This window comes from Gossypium hirsutum, chromosome A01, assembly GCF_007990345.1.
Source record: "Gossypium hirsutum isolate 1008001.06 chromosome A01, Gossypium_hirsutum_v2.1, whole genome shotgun sequence".
Classification (NCBI taxonomy): Eukaryota; Viridiplantae; Streptophyta; class Magnoliopsida; order Malvales; family Malvaceae; genus Gossypium; species Gossypium hirsutum.
Window position 1 is genome coordinate 73,032,698 of NC_053424.1, and position 18,715 is coordinate 73,051,412.

General features: G+C 37.7%; 1 protein-coding gene and 1 non-coding gene across 2 annotated transcripts; both read left to right on the plus strand.

The window, feature by feature from the left end:
- The first annotated feature begins 11,575 nt into the window (after window positions 1-11,575).
- Window positions 11,576-11,682, plus strand: LOC121207839 (small nucleolar RNA R71). The gene has a single exon (XR_005902953.1). It is a non-coding gene; the product is annotated as a small nucleolar RNA R71 (small nucleolar RNA).
- A 4,683-nt stretch (window positions 11,683-16,365) lies between these two features.
- On the plus strand, window positions 16,366-17,133 carry LOC121214703 (uncharacterized). Its single transcript, XM_041088758.1, has 2 exons — window positions 16,366-16,814; window positions 16,920-17,133. Exons 1-2 carry the CDS (start codon window positions 16,366-16,368, stop codon window positions 17,131-17,133), a joined length of 663 nt encoding a protein of 220 aa, XP_040944692.1.
- The last annotated feature ends 1,582 nt before the right edge of the window (window positions 17,134-18,715 follow it).

Below are 18,715 nucleotides of genomic sequence, written 5' to 3' on the forward strand. Positions count from 1 at the left end.
TCAGCTAATGAGTTGAATTGGGTGAGCACTTGGACAGTTTTGGGCTGTCCTCTCCTTGGCCGGTTCGGTTCACTCGGTTCGGTTCAATCAGACCATTTTTTCATAATTAATTAATAATAATCTATTAACCCAAATTAACTTGGACATAAATTAAAATTAATTATATTATGATTTAATACATATTATTTTGGACCGACTTAGGTTGGAAATTAATTTTACTGGATACTTCAAATTGCTTCTCGGTTTTGTGCTTCTGGCAGTGTTTGTCGAGCCATTTTTCGCCTTTTGTGCAAATCTGTCGAAAATAACCAAAATTCATCAAAAATAATCATAAAATTAACTAAATTTCAACATGTTCATATTTTAAGTGCACTTTAACTATTTTATAAAAATTAATTATTTTTTGATAAGAATTTAACTGAATTCGCATGAATTTAAGTTAAAAAGGGTATGAAAAAGTGTGTAAGTTTTGTGTTTCCCCACCCCGAAACTTAGTTCATTGCTCATTCTGAGTAATGCACAAATTTTGAAGAGAATTTCTCGGAGTCATGTTTGAAAAATTCCTTCAGAACAATATTTTTCTCTAAATTATGAATTTAATATACTTATGCTCAAATACAAGAAATTTGACAGTTATGCTACTTACATATACATATCGTTCAAATTAATCTCAACAACTATTATGATAGCAAAAATTAAACTAAATACTTCCTAATTAAGTCATGTTAAACCTTACCAATGAAATTTTATCCCTTTATTCAAGATTAAGCTGCAATCATTAAGTTTAACTTAGGTCTTCATATGTTTTACGTAGCAATTTCTCTCCACTAATGTAGGTAGCATTGGAACTTTTGAATCAATAGGTCTTTAACAAGGTTGCAACGTGGCTGGGCTTAATGGTAGGTAAAAGATAGATAATTTTAGGCTTTTAAACCCTAGACTCAACTTGTATCAGACCATAAAATTATTACCTTCAATATATCAACTTTCTTTGCTTTCACATGCTCTTTTGTACATCTTATTTTAAGAACTCATGCTCTCTCTTTTTCTCTTTTGTTTTTAAATTCGAGCATTTTGTTGAATGTACTACAATTTTACAGCATTCGATATTTCTTTTTAAACTTCCCCAAACTTATTTTTAAAGAATACTTCGAATAGTATTGAGTCTAGTGTTTGGAACAATTTTAAGATAGTTAAGAGAGAAGTGATGGCTAAATTTGCAAGGGTTCAAATAAAATTAGGCCATAGAGTCTCAAATTTGGGTTTCAAAGGGTAAAAATTTCATCATGGTTGGCTTGAAAGGCTCAAACGGTCCAACAAAAGTTGCCTAAATCATTTCCAATGTTCCATGCTTCCTAGGATTTCGCCTCAAGAAACTACTAAGTCAATTCTAAAGACTTAAACTTTCATGCATGCCTAACTTTCATAAGGAACTAAAAATTTATGATACGATTTGCATGCTTTATTAGAAATTCATTCATATCATTATTAAGCTAACATAATAATTTATTGAAATAATAGAACTTTATTTATATTGAAGTTTAGCATACTTAACAAAATTTCAAATTATTAAACAAAATATATCCTAATTTAATTAAAAGAAAATTTTATTCTGAGTGGAAATAATTCAATTTCAATTTTTCAGTCCCCCTACTTAAGATGAACAATGTCCTTATTGTTTAAAATGAATAAATACTATACACCAGGGAGGATTTTAGAAAAGAAGAGGTGAGTCAAATTGACTGCTTAAGTACCAACCTCTCTCTAGATCCAATCCTAGGCATGTATATACCTATTGCCACACTTTATACTTTGCGACTTTTTCATTATTCATGATTTCCATCTCTTGTTTTATTATGCGAAAATAAAGATTCCTAATTAAACTTAATCCTAAAATAACTTAAGAACATAAATAAAATAAGGTCAAGATCCCCCCTTTTATTTATTTGTAGACCCTTCCAATTTTGACTCATCTTTTGTTCCATCATTATTGCCTTTGCATGAATCACTTCTCTCCTTCTTCGATAATGGACTCCATGGTTCGATTATAAAATCTAGAAATTCAGGCACAAAAATAAATGGGTCACTGTAGATTTTCTTAAGAGCCCTTCTCATAGAGTCATCCCTTATTTTTTAGTATCTCCAATAAGCTTGTTGCTGCCATTGCATATGCTGCATTATGTCCATCAACTTTGACAGCTCATCCCGAAGATCTGGGATAGGTGGTTGAGCTCTGAACAATGAAGTTTCGTCATCAAGTTCAACTTTCGGTTCCATTGGTTCCACCTTATCAGGGACTTCAGCCGATTGCATTGGCTCGGTCTTTGTGTGATCTGCTTCCTCTTCTTCAAGATCCTCACTTCCTTCAGTTTGATGCTGTATAACAGAATCTCCAGTTATTTGGTAGAGGTCCCAATCTGTGATTGTGCCCTGGCTATACCCTGTCTTCTTTACGTTTGCAAAAATTTTAGCTTTCAAGCACAAAAATGTTATCGTAAAGGGAAAGTAGGCTGGGCAAGAACGTCTAATGGCACAATTCCGCATTTCTCTCAAGATGATTTTTCCCACATAAATGGTATTTCCAATTAAATTCGAGTATAACAGGACCATTCACTCTAATGAAACTGTAGCTCCATGTGAGCTAGGCATAAGGCTGAAACGGATGAAATAGAACCATACCTTTGCGAGTGGTGTCAAATATTCTCTTTGACAAGTGTGGATTCCTTGCTTTGACACAATCCACTTAGAACCTAGAACTGTAAGTCCCTCGAGAATTTCTTACAAATTTTCAGGCTCTATATTGCTCATCAAGGAAGAATAATTGTCATTTTCGAAATCGGGCAATTCAAAAAACTCATTAATAGCATTTGAAGTTATTGGTACCTTGATTCCACAAACTGAAACTTTTGTAAACTCGCTTGAGGTTCAATTCACATAGAATTCGCGCACTAACTCCTTATCTACACAAGGTCTCTTCTCACAAAACAATTCCCAATTGAGGGCTCCAGCAACTTGACGAATACGTGCCATAAAGTCTTTGTAGTTGCTTTCTTTTAAATGTAAAGCCTTTCTCTGGATGCATCTGTTGATTTTTGAAGATACTCTCGTATCTTGTTTTGGCTTTTTCACAATAGAACTTATTTTGTGTTTCACGAGTTCTCTTGCGAGGCATGATTAACCACCTTTTTCGTAAAAATTTAAAAGCTCCTAAGGAAAATAATTATGAAACAAAAGTTGGAAAATAAGAATAAATCGGGGGGTTTTTTGCTGAGGATGAGTGAAAGGGGGGTGTGAGTAATCGGGTTGATGCCACATAGATGTTGGGCAGCAAGTGAGTGCTTCGAGTTAGGCCAAGGAGCGACGCATCCTGGTGGGAGCAGCTACACGAAAACAGGTGGCAATGTGGTGAGTGGGTTGGGGCTGGACACAGTGTGGGATGCGCGGATCCTTACAAGCACTCCTATTGAGCGTTGGAGCTGAAGCTGGTGTGGCACCAAGGAGCAAGCCAGGCGATCTGCTGGTGCTGGACGGTTGCACACCGTGTGCGTGAGCTGCTGATGGCCGAATGAAGCTGTCGGCTAGGGGCTTACGGCACTTAAAGGTTTGGGTGTTTTTTGGTTTTGAGTGATAAATGATGGAGAAGATTTGTGGTATTTATAATGAGGGAAATAGGAGTCGAAATAGAATTCTTAGAAAAATTTAATAATTAAAAAATTCTAAGTTCTAATTCTACTTAGAGTTAACAACAATAATAATTAATAAAATACATATTAAATTATTAATTTCTATTAATTTATTAAGATAAAAACTTATCAAATAAAATATGATTAAATTAAAACTAATCTTCTATATAAAGTTGATAATAATTAATATATATTATAATGGATATAATTATATATTAATAATTATCATTTTTTTATCAAACTAAAAATATTTATTCTAGAAGCCTTTTGAAAATATTTACAAAAAGAGGCATCTAATTTTTATTATTTACAAAAAAATCCAAATTTTAAAAATAATTCAATTAAGTCCCCAAACAATGAAAATTTGAAATTGAGTTGCAATTTAAAACTTGGATCAAAATTGACCCTTTTATTTGAAAAATAAAAAATTTAATTTTATTTAGGGAATAATTTCTAGAGAAATTATGTTAAAATTAATTTCCAGGAAAGATTGGAGGGGTAAGCGGTCCCGCTTAAGTTCCAATCTCCTAGACAGAATTTATTTAAACATACTAATCCCGAAAATATACCATAAATCATTCATTAAAAAGGAAAATAAGAAAATTTAAACATCTGATAAAATGAACGAAATTTGATTCCATTTAGTTTTATCTCCCCAGTAATGTTTCAGACGCTGAGCATTAACTTGAAAATTACCTCCCTTACCTTGGAGTTCAACAACTCTGTATGGATAGACGCGATGAATCGTAAATGGACCGGACCAACGTGATTTTAGTTTACCTGGAAAGAACCTTAATCTGGAATTAAATAACAAGACCTCTGACTTGCTTCAAATTCTCGAACTCGAATGTGCTTGTCATGTCATTTCTTAAGTCTCTCCTTGAGTAATTTGGCATTTTCGTACGAGAACTTTTGGAATTCCTCTAGCTCATTGAGTTGGAGCATTCATTTCTCTTTAGTAAGCTTAAGATCCAAGTTGAGTTGTCGAAAGGCCCAGTAAGCTTTGTGCTCTAACTCCAAGGGCAGATGACAGGCTTTCCCAAAGACCAACCTGTAAGGTGACATCCCTAAATGTGTCTTGTATGTTGTCCTGTAAGCCCATAAAGCATCATCCAGTCTTTTGGACCAATCTCATCGGTTCGAGCAAACTACCTTCTCAAGTATGCCTTTGATCTCCTTGTTTGACAGTTTAGCTTGCCCATTCGTCTACGGATGGTAAGCTGTAGCGACCTTGTGCTTCACTCCATGTTTATCTAATAACCATTTCAACCACTTGTTCACAAAATGGGACCCTTCATCGCTGATAATAGCTCTTGGGGTTCCAAACCTTGTGAATACGTGTTTCTGTAAAAGCTTCGCCACAACCCTAACATCATTTGTTAGATAAGCTTCAGCCTCGACCCACTTAGACACATAGTCTACTGCTACCAATATATACTTGTGACCAAAGGATGAAGGGAAAGGACTAAGAAAGTCAATACCTCATACATCGGACAATTCTACCTCAATGATATTTGTTCGAGGCATCTCATTTCTATTGGTGACATTTCCGACCCTTTGACATCGATCACAACTCTTTACACAAGCATATCCGTCCTTCAATAGTATTGGCCAAAAGAATCCGGCTTGCAATACTTTGGCCGCAGTACGAGTACCTCCGAAGTGTCCCCCACTCGGAATTGAGTAACAATGGTATGCAATCTTTTGTACTTCTTATTCTGCCACGTATCTCCTGATCATTTGATCTGCACACTTTTTAAACAAATATGGCTCTTCCCAGAAATAGTACTTCACATCATGAAGAAACATTTTCCTATGATATGTCTTATCAATCGACATCAAACCACAAGCTAAAAAGTTAGCAATATCAGCAAACCAAGGGGTATTATGGACATGATTTACCTTCAGTATGTGTTCATCTGGAAACGTCTCTCGAATTGGTAAAAGAGAAGAGTTCCCTTCTTGCTACTCCAATCTGGGCAAGTAATCTGCTACTTGATTTTCTACTCCCTTTCAATCTTGAATTTCTAGATCGAACACTTGAAGTAAAAGTACCCATCGGATCAACCTCGGCTTAGCATCTTTCTTAGAAAGTAAGTACTTAATTATCGAGTGGTCCGTATAGATAGTCACCTTGATACCTACAAGATAAGATCGAAACTTGTTAAAAGCAAACACAATAGCAAGTAACTCTTTCTCTATTACCGTATAATTTATTGAGCTCCTATCAGAGTTCGACTTGCGTAGAAGATGGGATGAAAAACTTTGTTCCTTCGCTGGCCCATGACAGCTGCTATCGTGAAGTCACTTGCATCACACATCAATTCAAATGGAAAATCTCAATTTGGTGTGACGATTATAGCTGCCGTAACTAACCGACTTTTCAAATCTTTGAAAGCTCTTAAGCACTCTTCATCAAATTTGAACGTCGTGTCCTTCTCCAATAATTTACATAAGGGTTTAGCAATTTTGGAAAAGTCCTTGATGAATCTTCGATAGAAACCGGCATGGCCCAAAAAGCTTCTAACACCCTTTACAAATGTTGGTGGTGGGAGTTTCTCTATAACATTTACCTTTGCTTTATCAACCTCTATTCCATGTCTTGTTATCCGATGCCCTAGAGCAATACCTTGTCATACCATGAAATGGCACTTTTCCCAGTTGAGTATGAGGTTTGTTTCTTCACATCGCCTTAGTACTTTTGCTAGATTGGCTAAGAAATCATCATATGTATCTCCAAATACTGAAAAATCATCCATAAATACTTCCAAATACTTTTCAACCATGTCAGTAAAAATAGACATCATACATATTTGAAATGTAGCAAGTGCATTACATAAACCAAATGACATGTGTTTAAATACGAATGTACCGTACGGGTGGTTGAATGTTGTCTTATATTGATCTTCCGGTGCTACTGTAATCTGATTATACCCAGAGTATCCATAGAGAAAATAGTAATAGTCTCGCCCAGCGAGTCCATCCAGCATTTGGTCCAAAAACGGCAAAGGAAAGTGATCTTTCCTAGTTTCCTTGTTCAGCTTCCGGTAATCTATGCAAATTCTCCATCCCGTAACTAATTTAGTCAGTATCAACTCGTTATTCTCATTTTCAATAACCGTGATACCTCCTTTCTTTGGCACGTATTGGACCGAACTTACCTATGAATTGTCTAAGATGGGGTAGATTATACCCTCATCTAACCACTTGATGATTTTTTTTTACTATGTCCTTCATGATGGGGTTCAGTCTTCGTTGTCCATCAACCGTCCCTTTTTTACCATCTTCAAGGATAATCATGTGCATGCATACAAATGGACTAATTTCGCGAATATCGGCTATGGTCCATCCGATAGCCTTCTTGAATTATTTCAACACCAAGATAAGTTTCTCTTCTTGCTCACTAGTTAATTCTGCTGAAACAATCACAGGCAAAGTAGAAGCGTTACCTAAATAAACATATTTCAAATGTGAAGGTAGTACCTTGAGTTCTAATTTAGGTGGTGTAACGCCCCGAATTTAGGTCTAGAAGTATTAGGCCTTGAGTATGGGTCCGTAAGGAGGTTGTATTTAAGTATTTAATTGTGCAAGGAAATGACACAATTAAATGTTTGCTTTAGTGGTTAATGGCCTTGAGAAGTGTTGGAGAAATCTTGGGTTCAAACATAGGCTTTAGCAAAAATTTTGGTTTTAAGTGAATAAAACCCTGGGTGCTTGGATGAAGGCCTTTTAAGTTATTGTGGTAAATAAATGACACAAGGAAGCATGTGGTCTAGTGGTTGTGGCGTCATTAAGGTTGCAAGGGAGCCTGGGTTCAAGTCTTGGCTCTTGCAATTTATTTTGGTTTTTCTTTTAAAGGAACCTGAACTTTGGCCTATGGACCTTATATTTAATTGAGGCTAAAATGGTGACGCAAAGAGCCATGTGGTGTAGTGGCAAGGTGGCGTGTTGTGTGACTGTGAGGTCTAAGGTTCAAGTCTTGGGATGCATAATGGGGTATTTATTTAGCTGTTTGAGCTATGTAGGAGGTGGAGTTGGATTGAAACTCTGTGGTTGAAGTGGTCATATAGAAATAAGGAATTTTCCTAATGGTTGAAAGTAATCCCACATCGGGAAGCTAACATGAGCATGGTGAGAAGCTGGCTTTAAATAAAAGCGAACAAGATGAGTTAGTGATCACTGGTTTTAGGAGGGATTATTTCATACCTGCTTAACCAAGGTGGTGATCATGGACTTCGACGTGTTCTCATAAACAGGTGTGTATTCACACCCTTCTTTGTTGGAAGTCGGCAACAGCCGAAGAGCTGAAACCTCGGCATTCGGGGCCTCACAAGCTTGCGAACACACGAGGGGCGAACCAAACCCACAAATCATGGGCGATAGGCTGTAGAGGCTACCACGAGCATTCTCGTGTGCTAGGGCTATTCTGGGCCCCGATGATGTAGATAGACTTGTCATGTCGCGCACACGACTTAGGTAGTTCTGGGCCAAGTTGGGCCTAGATGGACCATGTGGGCCCAATGGGCCCGTGGGGCCTACACGGATTGAATCTGCAACTTGTGATAATTAGTGGACTAGGCTATGTAGGTCACATAGCCATATCAAAATTTGGGCTAAATAGGCCACACGAGGGTATGGGCCCACCTGGGCTGAGTAATGGGCCTTAGGCCCATTTGCACCGTTATGTCTGTTTAGGTTACTTAAGTCACTCGAGGCGATGGTGGACCTTCTGTTGGGTCGTTAAGACCCCGATTTGTAAAATTATCGAAATACCTTTGTAGTGTAAAATTATCGTAATACCCCTGTATGGTAGAATGACAATTATGCCCTTATGTTTCGTATGACTGATGTGCCTATAATTTACATATATGATTGTGCTGAGTATGACTTTGCATGCACGTAATATTTATGACATGACATATTGCATGGGGTTGGGTTATTATGGACGGAGGAAGTGTACGGCCTATAGTCGTTCTGTAAAAGGCTTTCAGTCTTTCTGTGATGCTTATGGCTTATAGCCGTTCTGTTAACTGGCAGCGTTGTTGCGATATTTACGGCCTTTAGCCGTTCTGTCTATGACGTTGAGCCATCTTGTTGACTTAGTGCCGCAACCGGTGCTAAGCTTGGTGTGTTGGCTGGGTGGGTTGATTTTATCCCTACATGGTGTGTTGGTTGGTACGGGTGGTGTGTTGGTTGGACTGGGCTGGGAATCTGTCTGCATATCTACATCTGATACTGATTCTATTCTGGACTTAAGCCCATTTGATTCTATCAATGGGCTAGGCCCAACTGTTACTGATTTTGAGAATGGGCTAGGCCCAATTGATTCTGAAGAGGGTTGAGACCCAAGTGAAATTGTACTGGGATTTGGCCCACACACATTATTCTTTTACTGTAATGGGCTCTAGCCCAGACTGATTTTGAATTCTGTCTATTTACTAACTGTTTTAGTTTAAGAGGGGATTACACACTGATTTTTCATAAACTCACCCCGTTTATTAACTGTGCAGGTAACCCCCAGCATTAGAAGGATTGGTGCTGCGAGGGACTCGGAGGTGGCCACACAACTGCTATTGTTTCTAATTTTCTTTTAAGTTATCTATTTACAAGTACTTATATTTGATCTGGGTTGTAACAAGGCCTCTTTTAATTTCTGGTTCTAAATTTGGAATTTTATATATTGTTTTATAACTGCTGGAGTAGAACACAGTTTCCTTTTCCAAAACAATAATTGTTTTTAAAAATATCATGTTTCTACAAAACTTTAAATTAAGCTTCCGCAGCAAATAAAGTGTTAAAGGTAATAATGTTTTACAAGAGAATGAATTTTAATAAACCAACGAAAATTGAGGTTTTCACAAGTTTTAAAATGGCCAAAGGTTTTAAATAGTAAGAAGGGTTTTCAATGAGAACATGGTTTTCGAAAAACAGTTCAATGTGACACGCCAGATTTTAGCCATAGCGTCTAGGCCGGGTTTGGGGTGTTACAGGTGGCTCCTCGATTAACGCTTTTGGTTGGGCATAATCCATTTTCTCTAATTCCAAAGATTCAAAATGGGATTGCAGATTAAATTCCTTTTGATTAGTTTTTAACAATGCTAAGTATTCATCTGAATCTTCATCATTCGAAGGATCTAATGTCAAAAATTGTTCCAATTGATCCTTAATGTAGTTGAGCTCCTTCTCCACTATTAAATCCTCTAAATCTGATACTGCAGAACAATCATCAATTGTGTTAGGAAATTGCATAGACTTAAAAATGTTAAATGTTACCTGATCATCCTCAACACACATAGTAAGCTCGCCATTCTGCACATCAATAAGAGTCCTTCCGGTTGCTAAGAATGGTCTTCTTAAGATAATTGGCACTTCTTTGTCTACTTCAAAGTCTAGAATAACAAAATCAATAGGGAAGATAAATTTATCTATACGTACCAATACATCCTCGATTTTTCCTTCTAGATGTGCTAAGGATTGATCTTCTAATTGAATTATAACCATAGTAGGTCTAACTTTACCTATCCCCAACTTCCTAAATATTGACATAGGCATCAAGCTAATACTCGCACCTAAGTCACATAATGCTTTACCACAATATGTTGCTCCAGTGTTGCAAAGTATGGTAAAACATCCAGGATCCTTCAACTTTGGGGGTAATTTATCTTGAAGATATACACTGCATTCCTTTATCAGAGCTACCATCTCAAATTCTCCAATTCTTCATTTTTTGGACAGGATATCCTTCATGAATTTGACATAGTTCAGCATTTGCTCAAGTGCTTCAACCAACGGGATGTTGATATGATGTTGCTTGAGTATGTCTAGGAACTTTTTGAATTGAATCTCCTGCTTCTACTTTTGAAGTCTTTGAGGGTAGGGTGGTGGTGGTTGCTTTACTGGAACTGGTTAATTCATCTTCTGTGGTAATTCTGCATCTAATGGAGTTATTTTTTTATTAGAATTAGCTGGTTCTGAAATTACCTTGTCGGGTTTTACAGATTCTGTTTCTCGTGAAACTAGAATTTCAACACTCGGTTGAACTTCCTTTAGATTTTTAGCACCAGCTTGCTCCTTTTCAGCTTTGATGGTGTTGGGATCTACTGTCTTTCCACTCCTTAATGTCAACACTTTGCAATGCTCCTTCCCCGGATTCTCTGTATCACTAAGTAAAGTACCTGGTGGTCGGTTTCTGAATTCAGTTGCAAATTGGCCCATTTGGTTTTTCAGGTTTTCAATGTAGCTGCTTGGCTTTGGATTAAGGCATCATTCTTGGCCATGTATGCCTTCAACAAATTTTCTAAGCCATTGGATGGTTCAGCTTGGGTTGGTTTCTGAACTTGTTGGGGGAAACTAGGCTGCTGGGTTGGTCTAGGTTGGGCATAAGTGTTACTGTTCCAACCCCCTGGTTACTCCAGGAAAAGTTCGGGTGGTTTCGCCGCGATTGGTTATATAAATTGGATTGCAGTCCTTGCCTTACTCAATTTTGGTTATGGTTACCTATGTAGTACATGAATTCTGGGTTTGATGGACATTCTTCAAACAAATGTCCTTCCCCATAATAGACACAGACTATATTTTCAAATTGATTTGGTGGTGGTGTTGCAAAACTATTAGGCCCATTAGTAGTAAGATATTTTAACATTGAGCATATTGAGGATACCTGAGATGCGAGTGAAGTAAGAGCGTCTACTTCATATATTCTAGCAACTCGTCTTCCTGACGCTGCTCGATTGGTTAGCCATTGGTAATTGTCGCTGGCAATCCTCTCAATGATTTCAAAAGCCTCATTATAAGACTTAGAAAGGAGAGCACTGTTAGCAGAAGCGTCCATTACCATTCTCGTGTGAGCATTGAGACTATTATAAAATGTTTCAAGTTGGATGCAATATGGGATTCCATGATGATGGCACTTTTGTAATAATTCTTTGTACCTTTTCCATGCCTCATACAAGGACTCATAATCCATTTGTTGGAAAGAAGTGATCTCGTTCCTCAACTTAGAATTCTTGCTAGGTGTGAAATACTTCATAAGAAATCTTTCTGCTAACTTTTTCCATGTGGAAATTGAATCGGTGACAATGAGTTTAACCAGGCTCGAGCTCTGTCCCTTAGCGAATACGGGAACAACTTCAATCGTAATGCATCTTCGGGAACTCCGGCTAACTTGAAAGAATCGCTCACCTCTATAAATAGTCTTAAGTGGATGTGAGGATCTTCGGTCGGAATTCCACTGAATTGGCCCACTATCTTAATCATCTGGAACATGACTGGCTTCAGCTCGAACTGTTGTGCCTCAATTTTGGGTCTCCTAATACCCAGATTAAGATCACTAAATATTGGCACGACATACTGTCTTAAAGCTCTATCCTAATCATCAGCAATAAGGATAGGATTTTGAGCAGGGTTTGTTCCGTGTCCTTAAATCAGATTTTCGAAGTTCATCTCTTCGGTCCTTCTCTGATTTGCTTGTCTTATTCACTGTCAAAAATTTCTTTCTATTTTAGGGTCTACACTTGAAATAATCATAGAAAAATTAATTAAGTTAAAAGTTAAATAGAAAATTAAACCAAAATGCAAAACTAACAAATTCACAAATAATGACTTTTTAAAACAATCCCCGGTAACGGCGCCAAAACTTGGAATGACGGAAATGTGCAAGTGTACACAATCGCAACAAGTAATAAAGTGACAAGTAAATGTCAAGCTTTCGTACCCACAGGGATTGTGAAAAGAATTATTTATGAATGCAATTTAAAACACTTTGGTGAAAAGAAATATTTTGTTTTGAAAAGGGTGATTAAAAAAAATAAGATTTTAAACTAAATAAAAATAAAAGTTATAATGCACAATTTCAAAATATGATTTAATCAAGATGACATAATTGTGTTGGATTAATTATATTTCTTTAACTTAGAATTATTAAACTCATGCTTATGTTGTTATGGAAAAATTTATGGTAACTCGGTAATTTGCTAACTTATGAACATATTCACCTATACAAATCCATTCATCTCTTAACATATCCCTATGTTAATTCAAACGATTAAACAAATTGTAATAAGAAAACATGTTATTGCACATACATACTCATTAAATTGAACTAATATCTTGCATATCCCTATGTCAATTCAAACGATTAATTAAATTTAATAAGCACATAAAAGACTATATGAGGTAGCAAGGTATCCTTACCTTGAAACAGTTTAATCACAATAATCTTGCAAGTTATGCAAGGCAAATGTATTGCCAGATACATTGCTAATTTAACCTTCAGCTACCTTAGAAGAATAAACATGCACTAATTAAGTATTGTGTTAATTAATTACAATTTCAATTTTTTAAAATAATTAATTCATTAGTTACCTTACAATCGTAATGCAAGAATAACTTATGCATGATTTTACTTAACCAAGCATTTTACCGAGGCCTATAATAGCATAAACATAATTTTAATAATTTAAGTAGATGAAATGCAGTCAAATCAACACGAATTAAATTCAAGTTAAGCTGATTAAATTAACCATTCCAGCAACATAAACATTCATAGATATGTTCATCATAACAACAACAAAAATTAAAGAGATAGGGAATAAGAATCAAATCCGGTGTTTTTTGTGGCTTGACTAGGTTGCTCCGTTCTTCCTTCTTTGTTGTCCTATCCGATCAACGCTTCTATGAACACTCAATTGCTGCTCCAAAATGGATGAAGAAGAACCCATTCTCAAGGGGAGAAATTGGCACAAGAGCAAGGGACTTGAAATGGAAAAATGAGAGGAGAAAGTGAGAGAGGAGAGAAGAGATGTGAATGAATGAGGGATGCCTTGAATGATCAGGAAAGGGGGGTTTTTATAGCTGAATGTTGAAGCTAAAATTTTCTAAAAATAGCAGCCAAAGAGCCACTCCTTGGTCGGCCATCTATGTGGCAAAGTTGATGGCTTCCACTTTGCTAAATTTGGCTTGGGGAAAATCTTCAAAGCCATCAATTGTGGAGGGGCTGATTTGCAATTTGAACAAGTCTTCAAGGGCTTCTTTGCAACTTAAATAATCAGCTAATGAGCTGAATTGGGTCAGCACTTGGACGGTTTTGGGCTGTCCTCTCCTTGGCCGGTTCGATTCACTCGGTTCGGTTTAATCGGACTATTTTTTCATAATTAATTAATAATAACCTATTAACCCAAATTAACTTGGACATAAATTAAAATTAATTATATTATGATTTAATAAATATTACTTTGGACCGTCTTAGGCTGGAAATTAATTTGCCCCGATACTTCAAATTGCTTCTCGGTTTTGTACTTCAGGCAGTGTCTGTCGAGCTATTTTTCGCCCTTTGTGCAAATCTGTCGAAAATAACCAAAATTCATCAAAAATAATCATAAAATTAAATAAATTTAAACATGTTCATATTTGAAGTGCACTTTAATTATTTTATAAAAATTAATTATTTTTCGACAAGAATTTAACCGAATTTGCATGAATTTAAGTTAAAAAGGGTATGAAAAAGTGTGTAAATTTTTGTGTTTCCACCTACCTGGATCAGTTCATGGTGGTATTTATAGATGATATCATAGTGTATTCTAGGTCTGAAGATGTGCACGATGAGCATCTCAGAGTGGTACTACAGGCTCTTCGTGAGAAACAACTGTATGTAAAGTTCAGTAAGTGTGAGTTCTGGCTCCGAGAAGTAACCTTTTTGAGACATGTGGTGTTTATTGAAGGGATTCATGTTGATCCTCATAAGATTGAGGCTATGTTGGATTAGAAATAGCCGAAGAATGTGTCTGAAATCTATATCTTCCTGGGGCTGGCAAGATATTTTCATCATTTCGTAGAAGGGTTCTCCTTGATTGCAGCTCCATTGACTAAGCTTTTGTGTAAGGGAGTTCCTTTCTTTTGGATTGATGTGTAGCAGGAGAGCTTTAATAAGCTTAAGACTGTTCTGACTCAGGCTCCTGTTCTGATACAGCCTGAGCCTGGTAGAGATTTCATGGTATACAGTGATGCGTCGCATGTGGGTCTGGGTTGTATCCTGATGCAAGACGGAAGAGTGGTTGCTTATGCGTCTCGTCAGCTCAAGACTCATGAGGCTAATTATCTGACACATGATTTGGAGTTGGCAACGATGTTCTTCACTCTGAAAATCTAGAGGCATTACTTGTACGGTGAGAAGTGTACTATCTACACTAATCATAAGAACCTCAAATATCTCCTCACCGTGTTGGATTAGAAATATAATGTTATAGCATGTCATAACTGTATATTGCATTGCATTGTGTTGGGGGTTTATGTTATTTAGAGGAAGTGTACTGAAAGGCCTTAAGCCTAATTTACTGGCAGCTCAGCTGGGAACTACTGCTTAGTGCCGCATTCGGTACTTTTTGGAGTGTAGGGATGGGTGGGTTGATTATATCCCCACATAAAGTGTAGGGTTGGACGGAGTTGGAGTGTAGAGGCTGGCTGGGTAGGATTTGGTACTGTATATCTATTGTTGTACTGAATATTGATACTATGATGGTCCAAGGTTGAAATGCATGACTACTTCTTTATTGTAATGGGCTAAGGCCCTAACTGAAACTGAAACTGTTACTGAAATGGGCTTAGGCCCAGACTATGATTGTATTTTGTCTGCTTGTTTATATGGGAATTACACACTTAGTTTTCATAAACTTACCCTTCTATTTCATCTGTACAACTAATCCCCAGACTTAGATGGATCGGAGAGGTAGAGGACTTAGCGGTGCCCATACGACCCCTTTTTACAATGTTTCCTACTTAATTAGATTTTTAAAGTTTTATTTGGGGTATCTTATTGTAATAATGGCCTCTATGGATTTTTTCTTTAAATTTGGATTTTATACTGCTTTATATTTTATATCTACTAGAGGTAGGTAAAACATTGTGTTTTAGCAAAACATCTACAAGGACACGAACTATTTTAAAAAGCTTTCGCAACGTATAATGTTTTGAAAGCTAACGACTGAATCAAAACTATGACTTTGGAAATTAATAAAAGATAATGACGAGTTCTAAATGGAAAATATTTTAAGCTAAGTTACGATTTTTCAACACAAGCTACAGTTTTCAAACACGCTACCATGCGATATCGCTAGATTCAGCCATAACATCCAGGTCGGGCCTATGGTGTTACATTTAGTGGTATCAAAGCCAGGTTACAAAGCTCAGCTGTGAATTTGGGTTTTTAAGATGCAATTTTCTAAGAATTGATTTCTAATGGTTTGAAATGTTTTTACTGAATGTGTGGTATACCGAGTCTCCAACGCTGATTCTGTAAGTCCTCTAAATTGTTATCTATTTAAAAAACTAAAAATACTATAGATAGTATGTAACGAGACTACTATAGATTGATTGGACTAAAAACACTTAAGATTGTATATACTGATACTGTAGTAAAACCGATAGACATTGATTGACACTACGATGTTTGAAACAAACTTTACACTCCTGATACTGTTTCATAAAATATCTATTAATAAACACTAGAACTGTAAACTTATACATAAAACTATTAATACAGATAAAATGCAATTAGACAATGAGCACTAGATGTACTCGCGGACAGTGTATAAGAGGCCGTGGAGACGGCCGTAAAGGTACTTGAGCTGGGTCCTCATCATCTGGTAGTCTGCCTAATTTGGTTACTAGTGAGACACCGACTTCACCTATGATTGAGACTGGGTCTCATGATTTAGCGGCTGGGGACGAAGCACTGTCCCAGGCTATGTTACAGATTCTAGAGAGGGTCGCTGGGCCCAATACTAGAGCTGGAGGCCACGGGTCAGTTATGGAACGACTTCAGTATAATGGAATTGAGATTTTTAGGGGTGTTGCTGGGGTTTCCCCTAATGTGGCTGAATATTGGATTGAGGCCACAGAGAGGATAATGGACGATCTGGACTGCACCCCCGAGCAAAAATTAAAGGATGTTGTATCGCTGCTACGTGATGAGGCATATCAGTGGTGGCTCACGATTAAGAAGGGCACTCAGCCCGAACGACTGTCCTGGGAATATTTTAATACTTCTTTCCAGGGAAAGTATGTGGGTAGCAGTTATGTGGATGTTGGTCGGCGAGAGTTCCTGAATCTGACTCAGGGAGATAGATTGATGGCCGAGTATGAGGCCGAATTTCTGAGACTGAACCGCTATGCGTGAGATTTGGTAGTGGCTGAGTACGAGTGATGTGTTCACTTCAAGGATGGCCTCAGGGATAATCTGAGGGTTCTGATAGCTCCACAGAGGAAGCGAGACTTTGCTGCACTGGTTGAGAAGGAGAAAATCGCTGAGAAAGTGAAGTGTGCTGAGTGGCAGAACCGAGAGAGAAGTAGGAACAAGAGGGAGTCGGAGCCCTTAAGTTTCATTCAAAGGCCTAAGAAAAAGGCCAGAGTTGATAGGCTGATCAGATTTGGGGCTCCTATTGTTGCTACTGGATAGCCGTCATGTACTAACTGTGGTAGACGCCATTAGGGCAAGTGTAGGAAAAGAATTGGGGCTTGTTTGAGGTGTGGTTCATTAGAGCACTGTATTAGAGAATGTTCGCGGAGGTCCGATCTGATGCAAGCTTCTGGCGTGGGTACTGGACCACCATTGAGGGTAGTTCAGTAGCCTCCGAGAGGCCGTGGTCAGGCCAAAGGTAGGAATGGTTTGGGTCGTGGTTAGGAAGCACCAGGCAGAGGTGTTGGGCATACTGAGGCTAGACAGCCAGCTCTGGTTTATACTGCACGTCGCCAAGAAGATGGAGATTCTCCGGACATAATTACGGGTACATTCTTTTTTATATTGTATCTTATACTACACTGATAGATGTAGGATCCACTCACTCCTATATAGCTTAGACCGTATCTAAAAACTTGGGTACACTGGTTAACAGCACTATGAGTGAGGTCACTGTACAGAGTCCATTGGGGCAGTTAATAAGGGTTAAAAAACTATTTAGAGATGTTCCTCTAGAGGTTCAAGGGGCTATCTTTCTGGCCGATTTGATGGAACTACCTTTTAGAGAGTTTGATCTGATATTGGGAATGGACTGGTTGGTCAAGCACCGAGTGAGCTTAGATTGTACCACAAAAAGGGTTGTATTGAGAACGGTGGAGGACAGTGAGGTAGTCGTAATTGGGAACTGTCTGAATTACTTATCGAATGTGCTTTCTACACTGAAGGTTGGTTTGTAAGGGGTGTGAGGCGTATTTGGCCTACATCAGTGTTTCAGATTCTAGGGATTCTTCGGTTAAGGTTATCAGGATGGTTAAGGTTTTTCCAGATATTTTTCCTTAAGAGCTACCTGGGTTACCTTCAAATCGTGAAGTAGGGTTTGGGATTGAGCTCCTTTCTTGTAAAGCTTTGGTGTCTATCGCCCCTTATAGAATAGCACTGAAGGAGCTCGTAAAGCTTAAGGCTCAGATTTAAGAGTTATTGGATCGTAGGTTCATCCGCCTTAGTGTGTCTCTGTGGGGAGCACCAGTTCTATTCGTGAAAAAGAAGGATGGATCCATGCGTATGTATGTTGACTACCGACAATTGAACAAGTTGACGATTAAGAATAAGTATCCCTTACCGAGGATAGATATCTGTTTCACCAATTTTGAGGAGCTTTGGTTTTCTCTAAGAATGATCTCCGATCAGGGTATCATCAGTTAAGAGTTAATGAGGCTGATGTGCATAAGACGGTCACTACGAGTTCCTAGCAATGCCATTTGGACTGACTAATACACCAGCAACTTTTATGGATCTGATGAACCAAGTGTTCTAGCCCTATCTGGACCGATTCGTAGTGGTATTTATTAAAGACAAATTGGTATATTCGAAGACTGAGGATGAACATGATGAACATCTCAAAGTGATTCTACAGATTCTGCGAGAGAAACAATTGTACGCCAAGTTTAGTAAATGTGAGTTCTAGTTACATGAAGTAACATTTTTGGGACATGTGGTTTCTACTGAGGGGATTAGAGTCGATCCTCGAAAGATTAAGGCTGTCTTGGATTAGAAGTAGCCTAAGACTATATCTGAGATCCGC